Genomic DNA, 25,827 nt, shown 5'->3' on the forward strand with positions numbered 1-25,827 from the left:
ATATTTTTTGTTCTTTTCATATTTTGAAAAGAAAAACATTCTGTGGTGTCTGCATCTGCATTCGTTTTGTTTTCATGCAACATAGACAACAATTGGACGATGAGGCTAATCAAACAATAAGAAAATTTGAAAGTGAAGTCAAATCCCAATTACTCTTAAAAGTGGCCAAATTGACGGTAGCACTAAAATTAAATGTCTAAGTGCACAATCGTACTTTTTTTGGTACCAATGGAATGCCACTTTATACCAAGTCAACCATGTATTATAGTAAATGACTATTATACGTTCTTGTGATTGTCATCACTTTCTAGATAATATAAAATTATATTATCATTTCTTTGAAATTAGGTGAAATATATACTTAATACTTTTAAAGATTTATTATTCTTTTATCAAATTTAAATCTTAAATAGCTGAATGTTTATTCCAAGAGGAACAGTAAAATCTTTAGGAGAGGCAACAAATTGTGTACTGCAAACAATTTATGCGCCATCTGCTACGAATAAAGATAACAAACAACAAAATAGAAACCAGCAAACTAGACTACCTTGGATCAATTATATGATTATACGAAAAAAAAATACAATTACTCCGAATTAACTTAAATTCTTTAGCGCAGAAAATCTTAGTTCGTCATGAGTTGAGATATCCAGAATTTTCAAAATAATTATGTATATTCCTATACTCTAAGAAAATGTTTACAAATTGCAGAAGTACAGCATAGCCAAATTTGTTCCTTTTACTGCCTGCAAATGCCTAAAGATCATGAAACAGCTTTAAATGACAACTACGTGTGTCTGACTCGGCACACACAGCAGTTACACAATAAGAAAACGGATGGCTAACTATTGTACAAAAATTCTCAAATCAAAGTCAGTACTGGTATGTGCCCTGCTGCGTGCTAATATTGTGAAAGGTCGCCTGAGGGGCATCGGGATTGCCGTAGACACCTTGAGGAGCATTATGAGAGTAGGGGTTATGTTGAATGTTCAGGTTAGGATAGGGGTTTTGCTGCGCGTTCATGTTCGGATAGGGATTTTGCTGCGCGTTCATGTTCGGATATGAATTTTGCTGAGAATTCGGGTGTTGATAGACACTCTGTTGAGCAGTCCCTGTCTGATAAGAGTTCTGGTAGAAACCTTGTTGGCCATTCATGTTCTGTCCGGAAGAAGCCACAAAAGGATGATGAATGCTTTGTCTGGAACTCAGATGCTCAGAAGATTGACGGAAATTTTCAGGGCCACCAGACATAGGATCTTGGAACTTCATCCTTGTTCCAGCAACCTAAGATTTCCAGAAATTATAATACATAAGAAGAAATAGAAACCTTGCCACAGATTTCAATACTTCACTCTTACATCGAAATCTTATCGATTTTATATTCCAATCATGAATCATGTTTGCAAGCCCCAAACTGGAACTCTACGAGTTAAAAATACACGAGAAAAAGGGGATTGTATGAAAAACAGTGAAACAAAAAGCTTGCAAATGAAAGTCACAAATCAACATTATTTTGTGACTAACAAATAAGTCATTTTCTGAATGTCCAAATCCAACTAACGCTTCTCCCAACAGCAAAGTTTGAGAGAATGGGTACAAGAATTTTTATTCTTGGATATCAACAGACATTTCGGATTTGATTTATGTAGGGCAATATTACACTAGGCATGGTATTAACATTTATCCATTTGTTTGTTCCCTTACGATGGAGAGAGAATGAATATGATAGACATACCTCACCAGCATAAGGCATTCCCCCAACTCCATTGTCCTCCAAACCACTGTTCACGTTTTGGTATCTGGAACTAGAGACAACAATAAGGAACTCAGCCACAGCATTGAAAGACACAATCATTAGTTTATGACTTAAAATAATAGTACGAATACCCAACAACAGGTGGAGGAACTGGATAACTGCGACGTTCATATTCATGTTCAACAGGTGGAGGAACTGGATAACTGCGACGTTCATATTCATGTTCACTACCCTGCGAGAAGCAAGAATTTTTTTCAAATAAAAAAAATTGCAAGTTCCCCAGCTATATGAATGCACCAAGCATACAAACCCTTAACTTGTATAAAATGTTTAAAATCACATAACCACAAGAATGCCAGTATTAAAAAAATATCAATTGAGCACATTCCACATCATATACACCGCACAAAATGGGATTCATTTCCCTAAGCTGATGCTGCAATTTCAATAGACAGAGCATGGCTGACATTAAAAATGTTTAATGACTTGTGAAAACCTATATAAATTATAATCCAGAGTTAACACTAACTAAGATAGAACTGATTACAGTTTGTTGCAGGCATTCAATTCAGTTCAGTTCATTCACTCGATCTGCATTTTTTTTTTGAGGAAACACTAGATCTATATTTAGTTGAACTTGAATCCAATAATTCTTCAGCATGATATATCCATTAGATAAAATAGTCACTATTCTAGAAATAAACACGGTAACAGAAATAAATAATATGTGCACAGAAGCAGCAAGAGGTCATGCGATGGCAGTTGAGATATCACCAAATCTAAATATCAACCAAATCTAAGACCATAGGCACTTGTCATTACAGTTGTGTGCTAAGTTAAAAAAAGGAAGTTGATTATCAGCATAAAAGTAAGAATGAAGCAAATGACTAAATTCGGTTTCAGAAGATAACCCTATAATAGTCAATTACTTTTAACCATGGATTGAAATTGCAGTAACAGCCACAATCCCAGCAGACCGTATATAAAGGAAAGGTATCAGTAATGACCGTAGCATTATGTACAGGGCCGGCCTTAGATGAACCGAGGCCCTAGGCGAGATCTTAGTATTTTTTTATAAATAAAATCTATTTTTGTAAAATTGTTCGTAAAAATAAACTCATTTTATTTTTCTCATAAAATATGTTCTTTTTCACTTTATAAATCTCGGTAGATTATTGATATATATTTAGTAGATTTTTGGTAAATATCGATAGATTTTTAGTAAATTTTTATAATATTTCTTTTTAAAAAAACATTTTTTTATATAAAAAGAATATATATAATGTAATTTAATCTTATTTGTATTGCTATATAGTTATTATTAAAAGAGCCTAATTTATTTTTGAATATAAATTACAACATTTACTACCATAAAAGAGGCCCTTTAAAATTTATTTTCTAATTACTAAAAGACCTAATTAAATTTTAAAAATGAAAATTTCATCTATCATAAAAAAAATTATTAAAATTTTAATATAATATTTATTTTTCCTATGGACCCCATATAATTATGAGGCCCTCTAAAATTTGTGGCTCTAGGCATAGCCCTTAGTGGCCTATGCCTAAGGCCGGGCATGATTATGTAACAGTCAATTGAGGCGCTATTTAATAAAAATTGTAAGAGTTGGTGGAATAGCAGATTTTAAAAGAGTTAAATGAAATTTAAGAATAGAAATATCTAACAAAAAAATTATGAGTAAAGGTAAATATGCTTAATTCGTTATTTTATAGTATAATGAAAAATAAATTATCCTAATAAGTAATAATAGAAACACAAGACAGTAGAATATAAATAGAATACAATACGACGGCTTCAATTACGTTTGATACTTTAAGATAAAGGCTGTTACAGCCGTTACCTGTGCAAAATATGATAACAATTAGAAAACGGTAAAAACAGTACCGGCAAGTTTAAAATTCTTTAAATGACAACCTTTACAAAAATAACTTAAAACCGTGAATTTAACCTAGTGCTCGCAAGTTCCGACTAAAAAACAAAAAGCCTCCTTGCAATGCAGAAAAAGGGAGTCATAATGTCATATCTAAATCTAGGTGCATGAATTTTTAGGCAATAGGACATCCTTTCTAAGATAAAAATTATCATAACCAAACCAACAAACATGTGATATAAATCAGAAAACTGAAAAGTGTGTACAATTTATGTCATTGAGCTACAAAAGCACATTCTACAAATCATGGAAACATAAAAAAAAAACCTACAAATAAATATGGAGCAAATTACAAAAACTATACTAAAAGATGATCTATGTGAAGGATATGGAGGAAAGGAAGCAAAAGATCTATTTTTGTATGCTTATACTACATAATCTATCTAGAATCACTTACATAAATATCATCTATGCATATGCGTACATGTACTGTAAAGACAGGCAGTATTATACAGGGGGAAATACATAAATTCAATGCATAAAGTACCATTGATTTGTTCCCAGGTAAGTGGAAAAATATACACATTCTATTCATCTGCCGGAGAATAGTGAAAATAGCATACAAGACAAGACAGCATTATAACCACAAAAAATAGAATGCCGAAAATAATTTACCATGATGTTAAATTCCACAACCACCAAGTTAAAATATCATCAGACTAGAAGATAAAGTACATAGTGCAGCACTAAAATTTTCCCTAAAACCATGCTCCTCTACACTAGTTGCCAAATTTTAACAGAAACTTAGCAGGTGTACATATTTAATGAACTATTACTTAAACCAGAACACAGATAAAGAGGAGGGAAATGTTACCCTTGAAGCTTCATATCCACCAGAACTACTTGGTCCCATCATACCAGATGGAGGAGGCCCTCTTCCTGGCAAGCTTCGTGCCGTCCCAAATCCCTGGCCAGGTCCAACAGGCCCAGGTTCTGTTCCACCATTTGCATCTCGTAAAGTTCTCACTCTTAGTCTTGATGCAATCTCTGACAAAGCATCTTTGGCAACACTAAAATTGCCGGATATCTAAAATAACCAATGAGGGTCATGTTAATACTGAAATTTCAAAACATAGCCAATTACAAAAATTCAGTATGTATTGATAAAAAAAATCATGGAATGCACCATTTGACCATGTCACCTGAACAAGCTCCTCATCTTCAGATGCAAACTTGGGTTTCTCATCCTTGGAGAAAACACGAATATCTGCTAGGGTTCTCCTCCTCATTTCATTGATAATTTGACCTCCTTGTCCAAGAAGACAGCCAACCTTACTTGATGGAACAAGAAGTCTGGTAATTATAGTACCTTTCTCAGAAAATTCACTTGTTTTATTCTGAAGCTGAAGGATTGCGTCAATTGTTTTTGATCTTGGATTCCAAAGAGCCTGAAATAGTCAGAACCAAGGTTTAAATTAGTATATCAGCTGCATGACAATCTTCAAGCAACTAAATTACAAAGAGGTTGCAACTTTTAAAAGCCAGGCAAACCTCAGAAGCAGAGATACGGATCACGCGTTCATCTGATTCCGCTGAAGCATCCTCAACATGAATACTAGCCCCTGTCTCCTGCTGAACCACTTTTACATTAGAGCCTCCCTTGCCAATCACCCCGCCGATTTTCCCAGCAGAACACAAAATTTTCAAAGAAAATTCAGCTGAAGGTTCGGCGCCATGTCCTGGAGGAACACCATCAAAGCCACCTTGCCCAAATCCTGAATGCTGACTGCCATATTTCCCCATCAATGGCATGGGAGGCATATTATGTGCTGAATTGTTCCTATGAGGCCACATTGGATTTCCTGGTGGCGGCATGTTCATCATGGGACCTCCAGGAGAATGAAAACTTTGACGAGCGTAAGGCATAGATACATCTAGGGGTTTGTCTTTTCGTGGATTTTGATGTAATAGAGTAGACACTTCATAAAGAGCCCTTTTTGCCACATTCGGATTTGCAGATATCTGAAAAACACCTTCCAAACTTACACTTCAGCTGAGAGTTACTAATAGATTACACTTTCCTACCGGGATAAGTGTTAAAACAAACAAAGAAGTGATCCGCATGCAACAATAGTTAGAATGATCACAAAAAAGCATAATAATACTTAAATAAATGAACATATCATATATTCATTAAAGCATCAATCATTTTTATATTAAAAAATTTAGTACTTATTCACCTAACAGGCAATTAACATATCATGTCCATACAAAGTTCGAAACAAATAAGCGCACGCAATCATCAAAATTACTACTCAACAAGAAATGGGACACTATAAGAGCCGATCAATGTAGATAGATATCACCATTTTCCACAGAAACTAAATAGATTTTATCATTCTAGGGATACGTGTGGGTGAAATCCTTCAAGCACTGAATGACAACAACCAAATGATTATTGATATCAACTTGAGAATTTCAGTATTTAAAATATCACACAATGAGAAAACCTTGAGTGAAAGTCCACACTAAATGAACTTGGCCAGAAAGGAGGGAAAGATAGCACATATGGGTAACTCATTCCAGAATCTATCAGTGTCTTCAACAAAAACGCATGAAAACAAGTTTGGCAATGAGGAAAAAGATAGATGGTCAAAGAAAAATGAGCGATATCACAATACTATGGATCCACTGACTATTTCTATTTGGCTAATACCAAATCCCTAGGTCAGTATCCCTATTCACATGATATCAATGGAGTGAATAAAGGTCACTCCACCCACCTCATTTTGGAGAACTCAACCCATCCTTTGCATCCATCATCCTAATCAAGGTATGCTTGGACCTTGCAGACGCATTCGCATTTGAGCATATATCTCTCATCCTTCCAAGAGAGAAGTGAAGATCCAACAGCTAATTTCAGCCAGCTGAGAAATTGATTGTGACATCATTGATGTTTAAGGCCAGGCCAGCACCAGTTTTAGTTGTAGAAGACATGTCTTAACAAGAGGGCATGCGTTTCACCATGCTGATTCACAAGGTGGAGTTCAAGTAAGAAATCCAGTATTACTCTGAAATCAGTAGAAAGTATAAATATTTTAATGCCAAAGGTCTTGAGAAAGCCAAACAACATCCACATTTCCAATTAAATTATGGAGTCAACAGCATCATAGTCCACTACTAACATGCTCATATCAAATTCAATAGGTCACTATGGAACACATATATAGTTTCAAATACCCATCTTCCACTTGCTGCAGTCATGTACATGGTCCGAGGATACTTTGTTATTCACGTTATATAAATTAAGCAAAATTTTCCAAAATTCCTAATGCTGAAAGGCTGTGGTTCTGAAAAGTTCTTAACATCTAAATTCTTGGCCACTCCTCATGTAGAGACAAAATAATGCTTAATTTGCTTACAATCCATAAACAACACTATTAAACCTTGTCTCGCATAGCCAATAAAGTTCAATAAGAGAGACAGCTGGAAGCTGTTAGCCTTGACAACCTAGGGTACAGAGACAAAGGAGAATCTCAGAACTAAGAGATATCTTTCGGCAAATTGCAGTGGTAAAAAATAAGTAAATAACTATATAACTTCAGCAGCAGTCATGTTCTTTCCCTTCACTTTTCCCTACACAATCAGGCTTCAAATTGGGTCCCACTGGTGGTAAAGGTTCATTTTACAGTGGCTGCACTTTGAAGGCGCAATCCTAAATAAGAACAGGCTATTTTCATTATGATAACCATATAAGTGGCAAGCGGTTCCCAAAAGGCACAACCAAATTTCAAAATGTGACTCATAATCAGTGAAGTAAGAAATACTTACAGATAAGCAATTATATTGATAAAGGGAACATACCACATAGGACCGCATCCATATCAAAGCAAGGCAATAACTCTTAAATAATAGCCATGTTTTTAAATCGGGCGAGCAACATTTCAGAGTCTCGTCTCAGATAGTACTAACACATAACAACTTATCAATCATTTCACTAGGGAACACATTAAACTAGCTCGCTGGCGATGCATATCGAAACTTGAATTAAGAGTGAAGTCTGATTGAGGATGAAAAATTGGTGCAATGAGCAAGAAAAATGTCGCAAATAATACTCCCAGACCAGACAAACAGCACACCAGTATAACATTTACCACATCCATATGATCCATGATTACTTTTACTTTAGAAGTTCATACAAAAAAAAAGCCATTTAGAAATGCCACTACAGGCATATCTCATTATAAAAAATCAATTAATAGTTCCTTTAGTCATGTTCAGAAAACATAATAGCTTTTCATGAAAAGTGAATGTGTTGAAAATCAATCCATCATTGAACTGGACAAAGGAAAGGGTAAAGCATCAAAAGCTGTTCCAGGACTAAACTGGACCTTCACTGCAACCAAATAATAAATATCATGACAGTACATGTATTATGATTAATAACGCTAGAATTCCAAGAAACAGCTAAGTATCAGTTTATTTCAGTAAATTCATTTTTTATTTTTTTGGCAAATGGCTTGTACAACCATAAATTGTTAGCATTTTTAACAAAAGAAATAATTAACAATTAATTGTTAATAACTCAAAATTTACTGGAATAGAACGGCTTTGATAGACTGGAAAATGGAAATGTGATTAATGTATCATGTTAAATCTAGCACGATAAATAGCAAACAACTTAACCAGCTGATGTTTACTAGACACATTGCTGTGCAGTTAAGTTGGTTAAGAATATGAGTTTGAGTGCCAAAATTCATATAAACTGTAATAATTATTTTAATTCAGAGTCACTGCAGCTTGTCAAGCAGCCACATCTACCTTGACTTCAATTATAGCATACCTGAACCATGTTTAAGTAAAATTATCAAAGGGAATTTATAGACTTAAGGCGGGTTTTTAGGATTTAATATGTTGGCGCTGGCCTGATCACTCAATGGTTGACCAACTCAAAAATTTGAATGTGACAATGATGTGAAAAAATAGCTAGGGGAGAGACATAGTGAACATGTTATGAAGTTCATGCCCAGGAATGTGCAAATGCAAAAACATAGAACTCCACGCCGCTATATGCTGCCAACACACTTATTAACATTATCAGAAAATTTAGCAAGCTAAGAGGAGAGAACAAAATCGTTTAACAATTTCAAAAGTTTACCAACTCGTCCAGATTTGTAGACAAAATCCTGGTAAAGTTCTACTTGTACATAACATAATAAGATTCCAGAGACGAAAGTGTGGAAAATAAGTATATAAAATATAATCAAGACTCTTCAAGAGCAAAAGCATGACTTGGGTCTACACCTCATAAAAACTCAAAAAACTAAAGAGGCTAATATCGTACCTGAACCAATTCATCGGTGCCCATAGCACAACTGGGAAGCTGATCTGCCGGAAGAACACGAACACTTGCACCTGTCTCGCTTCGCAACCTTTGAATGACATCTCCACGTTTTCCCAAAACACATCCTACCATGTTATATGGAACCAGAAGCCGTGACGTGACAACACTGTTCTCATTATCAGCTCCCTTTCCACCAAAAATATCCTCCTCAACAATCCGGTCATGAACTTTCAAGAGTGCATCTTGAGCAGCACAATGAGGTTCCATAGTATCCTGATTATTCTCCATAGTAGAACCCTTATCATTATTTTGGTTCCTAGAAATCTTTTCAGGGGAGCTATAGATGATTATTACTCTTTCGTCTGAACCAGGAACAGGATCAGCAACCGTTATCTTTGCATGGGTCTCTTCCCTTAGACCTTTAATTATACCACCACCCTTTCCAATAACACCCCCAATTTTTCTCGAAGGGCAGAGTATGCGATAGACAGTGTCAATAGGATGTGAATCCCCAGACAGTTCCTCATGGCTGGAATGATTCCAGTTTCCTTTTCTGCTGACTCCTTTTCTCTTGAATTGATTGCTTGGAAATTTCTTAAATATATTGCGCTTATTCCTATCCATACTGCCGCAGTAACTAATAAGAAAGTGGCAATTGGTTGGCCCTGTAGAAACAAGTTCCCATCATAATCTTAAAAATAAAAGCATTACCTACAGCATATTTAAGCCTGAAATTAACACGAGAATAACTGCAAATAGGCAGATCATTGCCTCTATACAAACTTCTACAACATCAACTCAAATACTACATTGTATCATTATATTTTAGAGAGAAAATCAATAGGCTGGTTATAATGGAGTTGTAGGGAAATTACTACAGCGAAGGAATAATAAAACTGGATTAAAAATTGGCGTGTAGTATAATCCTCAATTCCATATTCCCCATAGGCTATGTTTGGTTCATGGAATGAAATAGCATGGAACGAAATAGCATGGAACATAATAGCTATTGTATAAGGAATGGAATATCCATTCTTTAGTTTTTGAGAGGAGATCTTATTCCACAAAATCATGAAATAACAATTCCATGAACCAAAGCAAAAAATAGCATTTTTATACATAATAACCATTCCATTCCGCACCTTTTCTATGAACCAAACATAGCCGTAGACATGATAGATCAAAAAAACCTTCAATTAAGCATATCCTTACGCTCATTTAAGTTCTGGACATAGCCTTTTCTTCTCTTTTTTTTTCCTTTTTCAAATATAAGGCAAGTAAGATAAGATTCAAGATTTAATTTCCCTCCTAATTACAATATCGCTAATTCTAAGTAGACTTCTAAACCTCCAACATTGGGTCCGTCTATCGTAGAGTTCGTCTCTTAGCATACTATAACGCAAAGCTCATCGTATTCTCATCAACAACAGCAACATTCTCACCACTTCTTAATAAAATAACACATTGCAGAGTTCACGCGACAATTATGATAAGATAAAAGCAAAGAAAAATTCAAGAAGTGAATCAGACAATTACCTACGTGATTAAATACTACAAGTTCCAATTAATAGCTAGCCGAATCCCTCAAACACTTAATTATAAACAAACATACACATTTGCTTCAGTCTCGACTAAGAATTAGAATGTCTCACTTAATAAGAAATTTAGGGTTATTGAGAGCAGTAAAAGAGCGAGAGAAGGAATACCTGTGATATAAATGGAATAAATTGCCTATAAAAGAGAGTGAATTTAGGGTTACTGAGAGCATTCTAATGATTCCATGGAGAAGAAATGCACAACCGAAAGGGGTTAGCTTGATTTTGGCTGCAAAATTGTTCTTCCTTCATTCCTTTTTATTTTATTTTTTTATTTTTTCATTTCTAAGAAATGGAGTTTGTTTTGAAAGCCCATATCAAATTCTAAGATGGGCTTTTCGAGCCAATTACTTTGAGGAATTTGCACAAAAAACTCCTTTTTCTAACTTATTTGTTCTAAATAACTCAATTTCAAAAATTTACTTTTATACTCTATTTTTTTATTGTTTGTAGTTGTACTCTCAATTAGCAAAATAATTTATTTGTATTTTTACTCTCTTTCTTTTAAACATATGCATATCTCATTCTTTCTTTTTTTTCTTCTCTCTTCCTTCTCTTTTTTCTTTCTCTCTCATTTTTTCTCTCTTTTTTTTTCTCTTTCCTTCTCTTTTCTTTCTTCTTCTTCTTCTTCTTCTTTTCTCTGCAACTTTTTTTTTTTTCGTTTTTTTCGTTTTCTGCTTTTTCTATTTTCCACACTATATAAATGAACTCTAAGACAAAGAAATTTGAATAAAAAAAAGAGTTTAAGAGATAATATGATGGGTGATAGATGATAAAGTACTTCTTCTTCTTCTTCTTCTTCTTTTTCTACTTCTTTCTTTCTATGTTGTTTTAAATTATTAGATCATCGTTTTCTGTAATTTTTTACAACTTTTTTTGAAAAAATCGTAATTTTCTTCATTGATGATGTTTTGACATGGTTTTCAAATGTTTAAAATTAATTTTAGAAATCGTTTGAAACTGTTTTTTCGAAACTGTTTTATACTGTTCGAAACCTTTGTAAACGGTTTGAAACTGTTTTATACTGTTCGAAACTGTTTCAAACTGTTATTTTTTAAGTGTTTGAAAGTATTTTTCAGAAACTATTTTAGATTGTTTGAGACTTTTGTAAACGGTTTGCAACTGTTTTATACTGTTTGAAACTGTTTTTTTTTTTTGAAACTGTTATTTTTTATATAAACGGTTTGAAACTGTTTTATACTGTTTGAAACTGTTATTTTTTAAACTATTTGAAAGTATTTTTAGAAACTGTTTGAGACCTTTGTAAACGGTTTGCAACTATTTTATACTGTTCGAAACCTTTGTAAACGGTTTGAAACTATTTTTTGAAACTGTTATTTTTAGACTGTTCGAAAGCGTTTTTTAGAAACTGTTTTAGACTGTTTGAAACCTTCGTAAACGGTTTGAAACTGCAATTGAAACTGTATTTGGAAACCGTTTGAAACCGTTTTTAATAGATTTTTAATGAGAACAAATAAATTAATAATTTACAGTTTTCTTTGTTTTTTAAGAAAGTTATGATCGTTAGATTTAAATTCGAAGTGAAATTTGAAGCTATTTGATTAGGAATTAAAAATTCGAGCAGATCGAAATTAAATTTGAAAGTCACACTAAATTTTTAAAAAGTAATAATAGAATTAGAGAAATCAATTTGTTGAATTGTTATGAGCTGAAGATTTTAAATTTAATTGTTGATTTGTTGTTTTTTTTTTCTTTTTAAATGAGCTGAGAAGAGAAGAAGAAGAAGAAGAAACTTTGAATAAAGTGTGTTAGGTATAAGTGGAGTATAAAAAATAAAGAGCAGAGTAAAAAAATAAATGGTTGACACGCTTGGGGTATGTAAATCAAGTTATAATTTTAGGGTTACTAAATGCTAATATTTTTCTAATATAGGTAATTAGCTAATTCTCTCAATTACTTTTGGATCTCTTATGAAAATACCTATTCTCAGCTAGATATTTGTAAAACTATGTTTTGATTTGTTTTTTTATAAAAATACGCTCTTTTACTAAATTATTTATAAATTATTAGTAGATCATTGGTAGAGTATTGGTGTATTTTTTGCAAAAAAAAAAATAAACAGTTGAAAAAATGTATTTTTACAACAGCAAAAAATTAGAGCATATTGTCGTAAAAAAAAATTAAAAAAAAAAAGCGTACGAAGCGTAATTTTCTCAGTAACTTTTAGAAAGAATCATATATTATAATTTCCTTTTCTAAGATCTTGAATATGATGAGGAAAAGTCCAATGAAAGAAGGGTGGGGTATTTTTAGTTTAGGATATAGCTAATGGGTCATTTATCCATGTGGTTCCTTCTCTATGAATGTGATAAAATCAAATAGACCAATTCCAATTAGCGGTTTGATTTCTTTCAAGGTTGTGATAGTGTTGAAGCAACTAGTTTGGTGATGAAAAGATTAGATCCACGACACTTTTATTATCCGCTTTAAAGGTAACCTTCTCAACTTCCAGACCAGATGCTTTAAAGGTCATCTTTCATTGGGAACTCTATTGAGACACTACTACTTCTAAAAACCCCATTTGAGTTGACTTTTACTCGCCCTTCCTCCGGGTCCCTGTTTGCTGTAACATAAAATGAAATACAAATATCAAACTATTCTTAATAATGTTAATTTATTTAGTGAAAATACAGAAAATGAGGCGGAAAAAGTATTATTCACAATTTTTACTTTAAAAATTAGAGAATGTTTACTTTAATAGAAGACGGGTAAGAGAAGCATCTCAACAAAGTGTAAGAGTTTTACACGTAATTTACAAATCTTGATTCTCAGTTGAGTCACTTCACATCCTCAACCCATCATTTAAGCCGGTTCTTAGAGTAACCAACTACCCAATTATAATGAAGATTGAAGCCTAATCACGATTCCCCCTCCAATTATGCCGTCTTCGAAATGCACTTTGCAAACACATTTTAAAAATTGAATCTATGGCCTGTGGCCAAAACAGTTGTGTGATGCGTCCATCGGTTTGAAGTTTAATAGAGTACTCACTGGTTTAATCATTCAAATAAAAATAAACATATTTATAACTTTTGAAAGTATATATAAGACGTTATTAGAACAATATTAAATATAAATAGACTTTATATATGGAATTTTATAGTTTTAAAAAAAGTAGTGTAAACGGCTTATAATAAAATTTATAAGAAAAAGGTATTTAAGGTTCATACATTCATAATGATTTTTTCTAGTTTAAATTTTAAAACAACTTAACTACATTTATGGGTACTGTCCTGGTTTGGTTTTTAAATTAGCGATACCATTATAAGCTTATTTCGTTCCTTTTGGTTATCGCTCTATTCACCATGAACTTTGCACACAAATGCTCAATTTGGCAATAATGATTTAGAGTAAAAAAAACAACGTTTAATATTTAGTTTAATAAGGTCTAACAATCAAATAAATTAAAATGTTTATTGAGTGTTCCGGTTTTTTTTTTATATTTGTAAGGATCGCTTGTCGGAGGAATCGATCCCACAACTTAACAGATTGCTGTTTAATAATTATACTATTTGAGTTATAGTTCATTAGTGAGTGTTTCATTTTTAATCAAATAGTTTAATAATGTCAGTTGTAACCTTTTTAATTTATTCCGTAGCCAATAAATTCGGTCAAATTTTTGTATTTTTTTGGGTTGAAGATAAAACAAATGCAAATTAAGTAGAATAACCATCTAACACATGAAATTTAACATTCAACTATGGAATTAGATTTGTAATGAAGGCTTAATTAGCTTCAAAATTGAAACTACCAATTAGAAAATAAAAGCAGAAATGATGACAAGGACCCAACAAGATGGAAGTAATTAAGAAGAAAAAGTGTGGCAGGAGAAGAGCAGCGTATAAAGAGGTGCAATACATGCGCATGAAGATGGCAGGGTAATCCTGACACCTACCCATAGCTCAAACATACCTTATTTTAGCAGTTGACACTGATTTTCACTTGTACTTTTCCAAAACACAACCTCCCTCAGTCCCAGGTTTATAACGCATGTCTCAACTTGCACCATTTCTCTGTTTAACAAGGCAAATTATATATTTGGGTCCATATACTTGTCAACAGTTTCATTTTGATTCCTTATACTTTTATTTATTAATATTGAGTCTCTCTATTCTTAATTTTGTAGAAATTTAGTTTCTTGGTTACGAAGATAAAACATATGTACTTCATGCGTTGTTAGTGATACTTAAAAAAGATTTGTATTCCCTTTTATATTTTAACTTTATTAAAGTTTAATCAATGTACTTGACATTGAGCCATTAAATTTATTTATTCGGTCTGAACGATACTATTTAACTCTTTTTATGGCGGAACGACATTATGTCTGTAAAATTAAAACTATAGAGACTCATTTTTATAGAAGTGTTCAGTCAATGCCAACAACAAAACAAATACAAAGACTCAAATGTGTGATACGCAGACAATAAAATTAAAATAAATTAATATTCGTATATTTGATTTATAAAATGAAACTGTCAAAGATCAATATGTTAAACAATCAATCCATCCATAAGTTTAGATTTTAGATAAAACTCCAATAATAATGTTCGTATTTAACAATTACCACTACTCCTCCTGAGTCCTGATGGTAAAGACACAAAATTAAGAGAATGAAATAAAACGAAACAGCAGATATTGGGAGAATAAAGTGAAATAAACTAATTTGAATTTTGAAGAGAACAAATATACCCAAAACGACAAAATAAGTCATGATAAATAAATAATCATCGTATTAGGTTCACTATGTCTTTCCTGATTTTGTAAAAACATATAATATAGAATTTAAAAATTAAATTTAACAGAAAACAGTATTTTAGCAACAGATATTTCCATCGCTAAAAGGCTGAAATCCGTCGGTAAATCAGTTTCCCCTCGCTAAAAGATTAAAATCCGTCGTTAAATTAAGATTTTTCCGTCGGTAATTTGCTATTTTTTTATAGTGATATTTTGATATTAAAATCTCATTCCATTCTAAATTATTTGGAGTAATATTTTGGCCTAGTACCTTAAAATCCCGATCTTTTAACCTCTTTTCAATCATATCCAGGTGTTAAATATTGGTCAATTTTATCCTATTTCGCATGTCATTTTAATTGTACCCCAATTTTTAATTTTTGTTAATTTTTTAATTTAAAGGATGAAATCATTCAATTAACTAAGTTTAAAGATAAAAGTAAATTCATTTTCATTAAAAAAAAGTACAAATAAATCCTTTATTTTAAAACACTAACTAAAAACTATAATCAAATTAAAACTAATTTGCATTCTTAATTAATTTAACTAATTTTTAATAAATTTTAAACACATACAAATAATATATGCTAGACATGGAGAACCTTTTTGATTTTTTTCAAATGAAAAAGACGTCAATTAAATATTTCAGGGTACAATTGAAATACAGAAATGCGAAATAGGACAAAATTGACTGGTTTTTAAAGTTAAAGTAAGATTGAAAAGAAGCTAAAAGATCGGAGTTTTTAAAAGAATTAGGCTTAATATTTTTATGTTCAAAAAAATTAAAATGGAATGAGAGATGTATTTATTTATAACTGGAATACGAAACCTTAACGAAGAGAAGAAAATAAATTTTTTGGATTTTGGTTTTATGTAAACAAACATTAGTGCACATTATTTTCATTTAGCAACAACCATATCATCGACATTATTGTTGATTGCTCTTACGGGTTATTCTATCCTACCTATTACCAACCGATGCCCTATTTTATCCTACTACTGTACTATGGTCGACTGATTTAGGGCTACACATTCTTTTTATTATTATTTAATTTCAAATTCTTATATAATCCGAGACTGGTAATAATTTATTTATTTTTTAATAATTGGAGAGTGAAAGGGTATGTGGAAGAATTTAAACCCACGACTTAGCATTATAATACGCAACGCTTATACCATTATAGTTATAGTTCATTTTGTTAATTATTGCATAAATAATTTAATTAGTGATCAAGGTTGGTTGTTTTGTAATGTTAATATTAATATTTTAAGAATCGAACCGAACCAAATTTTTAAAAAGAATTAATTTAGTGAATATATTTATAAATATAGACATATATGGTACTTTCTTACTTTGTGTAAGAATTACTAAAATCCCATCTTTTTCAAATCTAAAAGATAACAAAAATTAAAATAATCCAATCAATCACATCTCTCAAATGGTATAAGCGCTAGTCAGCAAACTGCTAGGTCGTGGGTTCGATTCCTCCCACAAGAGCTCCCCCTACCCAATTATAAAAAAAAATTGTATGATTTTTTATTATTTGTTAGAGTGTGATTCATTTTTTATTCTTTTCTTAATTCATTTGCTAATATATCTATCTATCAGAAATTAAAAACATGTGAATATAAATGTTGTAAATAAACAAAGTTCCCATCTCTCTTGATTTACCATGCCTGTAAGTGTAAAACCACATTTGTATGTACCGTACCCTTCTAATAACGATTTAGGTTTTGATTCGTTTTACAATTGTCTCTTCTCTATAATTATATATATATAAAAAAATATCTGATCGAACCGAAAAATAAATAAACTAAAAACCTTACATTTTATATTATATAGTATAATATATGTCAGAAATTAAAAATATGGTACTATAAAATGTCAAAGATAAACACAGTTCCCCTGTCTATTGATTTACCATGTCTGTCAAACCACATTTGTACACCTCTCTAACATTTTAGCCATTAAGGGTGAAAACAAAAACAAACAAAAATAAATAAATAAACAAAAACTGCTTCTCTTCTAGACAGAAGCCGATGTGGAGCCAAGCCGCCAAAACTGAACCTTCTTCTTCTTACACTAATTACATCTTTAATTTAATTAATATCTGCTGATTGTTAATCAGTGATAGTCAAGCCCCAGCTCTATCTTACACGTGTCATCATCGGAATAACAAGACGACTCAATTTTTCTCTTCTTCACCGGAACCACGTGGGAGGCACGTGATGCAGGCTCCAATCCAAGAGTCAGCTCCAGTCCAAGTCCAACAACCATTTCAGTACTGCTACTGCCATGATCTTCAGAAATCCCCTCATTGCCCTTGGCGGCTGACTCCGGCTCGGCTCGGAACAGCAGCGAAACCTCCGCCGTTTCAACAGAAATCATACTCTCGGTTTCTTTGCTATCACCGTCCACCATTGCCAACTCGGACTGGTGACTCACTGATGACTCATGGCTCAACGACCGAGTCAACCCAGTACCCGGTTTGCTATTACTGTTTTTAGTTTCGTTGATGCCGATACCACCATCACTAGCTTTCGGCTTCATGGCTCTCCTGACACGGCAACGAGTTTTGACTCGGATGGGCTCATTAGAAGCAGCAGAGTTTTCATCTTTGGAAACGTGACGGATGTCATAAGCCTTCAACGGCGGTCCATGGCCATTGGCAGCCGCTTCAGAGTTGATCGGAGTAACCGGAATTCCTTTTAAAACAGATTCAACGGCGGCTTGGCAAAGCTGCCAGCTTCCAGACCATAACAGCCCAACAGAGCCATAAATAGGGTTAACAATCCGGCCGCATGCCTCGTAAAGCAAAGACCTGAAAATCGCTGCAAAACCAACAAAACCTAAAATTAACGGACATTCATTTTCAGTTCTTGAAATCAAAAACTCAAAAGAATCACAGTAAAACTAATTACCAGGACGAAGATGATCAGGGCCGGCGTTGATGAGGTTCATGAGCCCAGCACGGCCGTAAAACTTGGCAAGAAAAACAGTGGCATTAGCCTGAGACTCAGGGGTCTTGATCCATTGTAAACAAGGTCTGATACTACAATTCTCACTACACCCCTTACGCAAGACTCGACATCCATTGCAACTCATCCGCATTTTAGAGTTAAAGAAAAACAAGAAAAACTAAAGCAAGAACTTGATGTTGATCAAGAAAATAAAAGAGAGAAGAGGGTATTTAAAAAGAGTGCGCAACTTGTTTTTCTTTAATGTGTACAAAATAAAACACTGGTTTCCACATTCAAGGAGTTTTTATTTTATTTATTTTTAGTACTCATTTTTTTCTAATTAATTAAAGAATTACTATAAAATGTGACATTTTGGGGGCAATGATTATAGAGTACCAGTCTCAGTGATGGAGCGTGTGGTGGACTCCCAGTAAATGGAAGGGTGTTGAGTAAGGTATTGGTGAGTGTATAGTGTTGAATAGCTTGGTGTGAAAAATTAAAGGGTGTAAGTGAGGTCGCGGGTTCGAACCGTACTCATGTATGCAGCCGTTTAAAACTTGGGGCCAGAGTTTGCCTCCCGCAAGGGACCTACACGGCTCGAGTGGGGATTAGTCTGAATGTGGAAGGCTTAAAGGTGCCGTCTCATAGTTGAGACCCGTTCAGGAAACCTCATGGACCCTGTACCAAAAAAAAAAAAAATTAAAGGGTGTAGTTTATGGGCTGGCCTGGCTTGTTTGTATATGGAAAGTGGTGCATGAACTTGTTTTTATTACCTTAATGCATTGGATACAACTTTAACTTAACCAACCAATTGATCTACTTGTTTTTTAGGTTTTGGCTTCTTCACTAGTATTGCTAGTCTACTTGTTACTCAATTTGAATTTATTTACTATCAACCATGTTGGGCCAATTTAGTTCAGCTAGAAGCATGTATTCAATTTGAACTGAAACGAATTAAATTAATTAATTTTTTTTATTTAATTAAATTAAAATTTTAATTTTTTTAATATGTTGTAAGCTTTTAGAAATATAATTAGACGGTGCTAAACTAAAATTAAATCTAGATTTGAAATTAAAATTGAACTGAATGAAAAATATATTTTCCTTTCAAGCTAAATTTAACTGGATCAAAATAGATATTTATTATATTTAATCCAATAGAAAAATTAAAAATAATATTATTAAATCAATTAAATTTATTATTCCAATTATTTAATTTAATTTTTGCACATCCGCAGGTTTAAATGTGGTTATTGTTATTGTAGGATATTCCATAAATTTAAATTTTCAATAAGTTTGTTTAATTTTTTTAATTCAACGGATTATTTTAAAAAAATTAAACCAAACATACATATTTATAATACACTTTAGAATTAATTTAATAATTATATCACTAAATGTAATTATATGTGATATTTGTTTTGAGAAATAATTATATGTGATATACAAAATTACATATAAAAGTGGATTTGTTTTTAGAAATGAATGTACAAATTATTCACCCCATAAAATTAAGTATTACTACTAGTATTCAAGACTATCCAACTGTGTTAGTGAAAGAGGATTACGACAGTAAAAAGTTAAGCTAAGGCTATTACTACAATATTTGTGAAAATGAAAACAAATTAATAATCGATACTTACGAGGGAGAAGGGTCCATAATGCTAGTTACGTTAATTTGGAAAGCAACACACATAACTAATCATCTACTATGTTAATTTCTAGCAATATATTTATGAATCATCCTTTCTAATTTTTAATACTAACAACTTGTAGTTTAAATGGTATTTATGCTTGACATTAAATAGTTAAGATGGTGAGTTTAAATCCTCCTACATATAAAAAACTATAGTATTGAAAAAATACCACATCCATCAAATTTATTTTTTCATCATAAATCTACGTCATTTATAATATAAGTATATTGTTGGTTTAGTTACTCAAAATCCTCTCACCTTTAGTCCCCTCTTCAATTATATTTTAATGTAGGAATTGTTTCAATTTTATCCTAATTTATTTTTTTGGTGTTTCAATTGTACCTCAAAATATTAAATTAATCTTTTTTTATTTAAATTTTTTTTAAAATAATTCTTTATTTTTAATTTATATTTCAATTAGACTCTAATATTATTAATAATATAAAAAATAAAAGATATATTTTAAATTTTTTTAAATGAAAAGAGGTTAATTTATTTTTTACGATATAATTAAAATATAATATGTTAAATTAGAATAAAATTGAAAAAAAATTTACATTAGATAATTGAAAAAGGAATAAAGGTGAGGAGATTTTAAGTGATTAAGTCTTGAATTTTTTATTTTATCTTAAGCATTTCCAAAATTTCTGGTAGGATACGAGCAAAAGAAAAAACAAAGAAGGGCAAAATGGGAAAAGAGAAAAAGGGACAGGTGTGTATGAGAGAGTGAGAAAAGGTTAGAAGAGCCATGCAAGTGGGTTCAAAATTTAAGGAAGGAAGATGTTAGCGCGTGTCAATCACGTTCTGGTGTCAGAGTGCGGTCGAATCGCCACATATTGGGGAAGGAAAAAGAACAAAAAAACTGGGGTCCCACAGGTAGGTCGCAATTTTCAAATTATTTAATCTTGGATTAAATTAATTACGAAATTACTACAAAGCTCCTGGTTTTCGGGAGTTTCGTGTGCTCGAAAACCGCTTTTAGGATGTGAAACCAGTAGCTGGTTTTTGAATTTAGAGCGCGTGTATTGTATGTGGTGGGACTGTGGGCGAGATTCGCCAACGGTTTTGGAGGGTGAGAGGCTTGTTTTTATTTGTTGTTACTATCATATTTGGTTTAATTAATTAACATACTTTGACATAACAACTTTGATTAGATTAGATTATGAGTATTAGATTAGATTATGCTTTAATTAACCTTTTGCTTAATTCTAGAGTTTTAGCTCTCTTGTTTTAGTCTATTTATTTTATGATTTATTCATGGTTGGCACATTTAGTGTTTAGTTCTTTATTTTTAAAATATAACATAATTTACGCTTGTATTAATATTTATCCTGTTTCTTTAATTTTTAGTAATATATATTGTAGTCTTGCTCTAATTTTTGAATGATTAATATTAACGTAAAATTATATTTAAAAAGTTATATTAAAATTAATCTAAATAGTTAAACTCTATTGATCTTGGGATTACTGACCCGGTTACTTATATTCATAGTGACGTGACTTCTAAAATAATTACCCCTCCGTTCCAAAATAATAGTTCATATTTTTCTTTTCACACAGTTTAAGTAATATAATTAGTGCTTTAACTTTTCACAAATTTATTTTCATTTTTTCTACCATACCCTTATTAAATGTTATGAGTATAGTCTAATAGCAATAAATGATACATTTTAAATAAGAATAATACGGAAAATAAATACTCTAAATTGTGATTTATAAGAAAAGTAAAATGTTGGTTTGGGATAAGATAGATAAGAAAAGTGGACTATTGTTTTGGGACGGAGAAAGTATTTATTCAAAACATTATAGTAAATTCATAAAAATATCTCATTTGTCCCACATATATAACTAATTCACTGAACCTATATATAAAAAAGTTATTGAAACAAACCGCTACTAATACGTATCAATTTAGAATTAAGAATGATCAAATATATATAATTGTTACTTTATGCACCCAATTTAATTGGATAGAGAAATGAATCTAAAGAAAAGATGATCAGATCTGATGCTGCATAATTTTATCATAGCCGGGATTATAATTATAAGATGAAATTAAAGAGGATGAATGGTCATTCTCAAATTTATCAAAATTCATTCATTAAAATCACTTTAATATCCAACTACCTGAAATAAAAATTTAATTTTTAAAAGACAAAATATAGTCTATTTGTTAAATATACTACATTTTAAATTATGTGAGTTTGATCCATAATTTATTTGACATGTGCCAAAAAGACCTACAATTTTTTTTAGAACACGGTTTAAATTTTCAAATAACAACAATATAAATTACCTTAAAACGATGACATTTTGATAGTCTAAAGAATTTTGGATATATATGTCATATATTGAATGAATGATGGATCAAGCTAACACGATTTTAAAATCGTGTATATTGAACAAACAGACTATTATTATGGACATATAAAAAATTTATCTCTATAAAAATACTATAATTAGATATATGTTTTATCTTTTATTTTCGGATTATTTTATATGATTAACAAAGTGGACTACTATTTACCGCCCCAAATTACTATCCACCGCCCCAATTTTGACCAAACTACCCCTAATCCTTTTTCAACTCAAAAAACAAAAAACTCATCCTCTCAACTTCCTCTCAAACCAAAATCTATTACAAAATCTCAAGCAATAATCGAAGCCGATTTATGTCGGAATTGGCGAAAGATAAAAGACGGGGACCTCCGGTAAGTAATTTAATTTCAGTTTTTAATTTTTTTAATTTTTTTTTTTACGGAAACCGGTCATCGTCCGGCGTTGGCGATGACCGGTTGCACCATCGCCCGGCGATGGCGATGGTGCAGCAGACCATCGCCGGGCGATGGCGATGGTCCAGCAGACCATCGCCATCGCCAGGCGATGGTCTGCCATACTTTCGCCATCGCCAGGCGATGGCGCACGCCATCGCCTGGCGATGGCGAAAGACCGGCAGACCATCGCCGGGCGATGGCGCAGGCCGTCGCCGGCGATGGCCAGGAGCCGCCGGCGACGGCCTGGCCGCCGCCGCCGTCCGAGGGCCGTAAATCGATTTAAATTTTTTTTATATATATTTTTTAATTTAAAAAATTAAAATTAATGGATTTAATAAATAATAAAATAACCTAAAAATTAATTAGAAAAAAATAATTGAAAAATACAATTAAATTTATTAGTTATAGGTGTAATTAAATTAAATTTTATTAGTTATAGGTGTAGTTAAATTAAATTTTAGTAGTATAATTTTAGGTTGTATAATATAATTTTTTATTTAATTAAATTTTATTATATAGATTAAATTTAATTTTGATAGTGATATTATTTTAGATTTTAAGAAATAATCTTTAATTTTACGGACTAAATAAATTTAGATATTTACAATTTAGAATTTTATTAATATATTTTTATTTGCTTAAGTTTAATAGTATAATTTAATTAATATTATTGATTGTAAAATTGATAATTGCAGAAAGAAGGACCCGGTAATGGTGGCAGGGGAAAGAGTAAGCCTATTATAGCTGAATCTGATTTTGAGGAGTCGGGACAACGAAATGTTCGAAAGCGTGGTGTGAGTGCCTCAGTCCGACGACACAAGAAGGGGACTCCTGCTATTGAGGGAGCTAGTGAGACGCCAGTCGATGATCAGATACAGGATGATCGGATGGAGGATGATGACATGGAAGACCGTCGGATAGACGATGCTGATTTTGAGACTTCTGAGGACGAGAGTTTAGGACCAATCGTGAACATTCGACGGAAAAAGGGGAAAGATGGACGGTTTATTGCTGAAACGTCATCAGGTAAATAAAATTTAATTATTTCATTAATTTAATAATAATAGTTAAAAGATATTAAATTTATGTTAATTGTTGTAATTGTAATTTCAGTGACGAGTAGAAGAGCCAGGACTGAAATACCTGCTTGGACTGTTAGTGATCCAGTGCCAGGTGGACCTGAGGACGGGAGTATTATTCCCAGTTTCCTTGGACATGTCGCTTATGGAATATGGACAGGGAAGGAGGAGCGAGGCACTCTGAAGTGTCAGAGTAGACATGCAGTTTGTAAGAGGCTGTCAGCATGGCATCATGACGCCTCAGACGAGGTCAAACACCTGATAGCCGAGAGTGGTTTGGGGCATCTCCCTGATATTATGTTCAGTCACTTGGATATTCCGCTCCTTTCTGCATTTGTGGAGCGATGGCAGCCTGATACTAACTCTTTTCACCTGCCATTCGGGGAGATGACCATTACATTTGCTATATTCCTGTGGACGGGAAAGTGGTTTCAGGTAAATTTTACTATATTTTTGTTTAAATTACATATTCATTTTAATAATTTATTTTGTATTCCTTAAAATAATACATGACTGCAATATGTTTTCAGATAAGCCCGGGAAACAGTTGTTGCTTGCCTCCTGTGTAGAGATTTTAGGGATCTCTATGGATGACTTGTTAGCTAATTCGACGAAGCATTATGAAAATGGAGGGGTTCTGATTGAGTCCATTTTTAGGAATTGTGGACGGGGTTTGAGTGCTGAGGTTGAGGCAATAGCGTGGATGTGGCTGACGCTAGGTTGCACTCTTTTCGTCGATAAGACTGGCCACCGGGTTAAACCAGCCTGTCTTTGGGAGGTTAGGGATGGAGTCGCAGACGCGAAGGATTATTCTTGGGGTTCTGCTACACTGGCCTATTTATTTCGTCAGTTAGGAATCGCCTCCAGAGGCGACTGTCACGGTTTGTCTGGGTGTCTGACACTTCTCCAGGCTTGGATATACGAGTATTTTCCATGTTTCAGACCCCAGCGAGATAGGCTGATTACAGAGATTGGCACTCCTCGAGCACTCAGTTGGAGTGTATCCGGGACAGAGTGCACAGAGATCCGGCTTCAGTCATTGCGTGCCCGCATAGACAGTTTGACTGCCGACGAGGTACGTTGAATGTAATTGTATAGTTCAATTTTCTATATTTAGTTGAATTAAATTAACATGTTATTTTTTAATAATTTTATATATTTTGGGCAGGTGTCGTGGCTTCCCTTTGGTGGTGGCCCTGCTGCAGTCCTTCAGCGGACTGCTTACATGGGTTGGATAGCGTACAGGGACATTGTTGAGCCGTACATGTCCGCCAGATTTGTACGTCAGCTGGGGTATGTGCAGAGCATACCGTCGCCTATTCTTCGGCCGGAAAAGGCCGTTAGGGCGTGGAATTCAAAGTTGTACAATGTGGAGATGGCTCAGATTGGTGCGGTCGACGGGTGGCAGGGTTTTCCTATGACTTGCATGCTTCCTTTGACGTTGCTCGAGCCAGCCACTGTTCTTGCTGGAGCTTGCCATCCCGCGTACTTGGAGTGGTACGCACGATTTTCCCACCCGCAGGTCCTTAGCTCTGACGTTACAGCTTCACGAGGCCGTCCTTCTCGCTCCAACATTGATTATGTAAGTCTTTATTAACTTAGTAATTAATATATATATATATATTTAATTGTTTAACTGATCTTAATTTACTTTCCTTTTGTAGTGGGTAAATCGTTTCAGTTCCCTGAGCCAGAGAAATCTCACGCGTATCACTGCGGCTAGTGCGCCGTTTGCCATTCCGGAGATAGATCAGAGCATATCTGAGTCGACCACTGACTTGGAGCGACTCATTGCAGACTGGCGGCTGGCAGATTGAGATTATTGTTTTTAGTACTCTATGATATTATGGTTTTTTTTTATTTTGTTTGTTGTACTATTATGTTATGTTTTTACTACTCTATTATGTTATGTTTTTAGTACTCTATTATGTTATGTTTTTAGTACTCTATTATGTTATGTTTTTTTTTTGTTTTTTT

General features: G+C 33.0%; 3 protein-coding genes across 4 annotated transcripts; 1 reads left to right on the forward strand and 2 right to left on the reverse strand.

Annotated features, from left to right (window-relative positions):
* Positions 1-586: 586 nt before the first annotated feature.
* Positions 587-10,859, reverse strand: LOC126677296 (KH domain-containing protein At4g18375-like). Of its 2 annotated transcripts, XM_050371846.1 has the most exons (9): positions 10,696-10,859; positions 10,526-10,580; positions 8,990-9,654; positions 5,197-5,667; positions 4,848-5,093; positions 4,520-4,732; positions 1,888-1,988; positions 1,736-1,805; positions 587-1,284 (listed from the first exon to the last, which is right to left on the reverse strand). In XM_050371846.1, the coding sequence occupies exons 3-9, from the start codon at positions 9,611-9,613 to the stop codon at positions 874-876; spliced, it is 2,136 nt and encodes a 711-aa protein (XP_050227803.1). In that variant the 5' UTR covers positions 9,614-9,654; positions 10,526-10,580; positions 10,696-10,859; the 3' UTR covers positions 587-873. The 2 variants fall into 2 exon arrangements, with proteins under 2 accessions (XP_050227803.1, XP_050227802.1); XM_050371845.2 differs by lacking the exon at positions 10,526-10,580 and having other exon boundaries at positions 10,696-10,858.
* Positions 10,860-17,224: 6,365 nt separating this feature from the next.
* On the reverse strand, positions 17,225-18,568 carry LOC126676452 (LOB domain-containing protein 40). Its single transcript, XM_050370661.2, has 2 exons — positions 18,262-18,568; positions 17,225-18,171 (listed from the first exon to the last, which is right to left on the reverse strand). Exons 1-2 carry the CDS (start codon positions 18,449-18,451, stop codon positions 17,465-17,467), a joined length of 897 nt encoding a protein of 298 aa, XP_050226618.1. The 5' UTR covers positions 18,452-18,568; the 3' UTR covers positions 17,225-17,464.
* A 4,367-nt stretch (positions 18,569-22,935) lies between these two features.
* Positions 22,936-25,773, forward strand: LOC126678631 (protein MAIN-LIKE 1-like). The gene is made up of 7 exons (XM_050373526.1): positions 22,936-23,040; positions 23,467-23,797; positions 23,885-24,124; positions 24,238-24,285; positions 24,381-24,925; positions 25,019-25,432; positions 25,515-25,773. The coding sequence occupies exons 1-7, from the start codon at positions 22,936-22,938 to the stop codon at positions 25,665-25,667; spliced, it is 1,836 nt and encodes a 611-aa protein (XP_050229483.1). The 3' UTR covers positions 25,668-25,773.
* The last annotated feature ends 54 nt before the right edge of the window (positions 25,774-25,827 follow it).

Source organism: Mercurialis annua, linkage group LG4, assembly GCF_937616625.2.
Source record: "Mercurialis annua linkage group LG4, ddMerAnnu1.2, whole genome shotgun sequence".
NCBI classification, from domain to species: domain Eukaryota; kingdom Viridiplantae; phylum Streptophyta; class Magnoliopsida; order Malpighiales; family Euphorbiaceae; genus Mercurialis; species Mercurialis annua.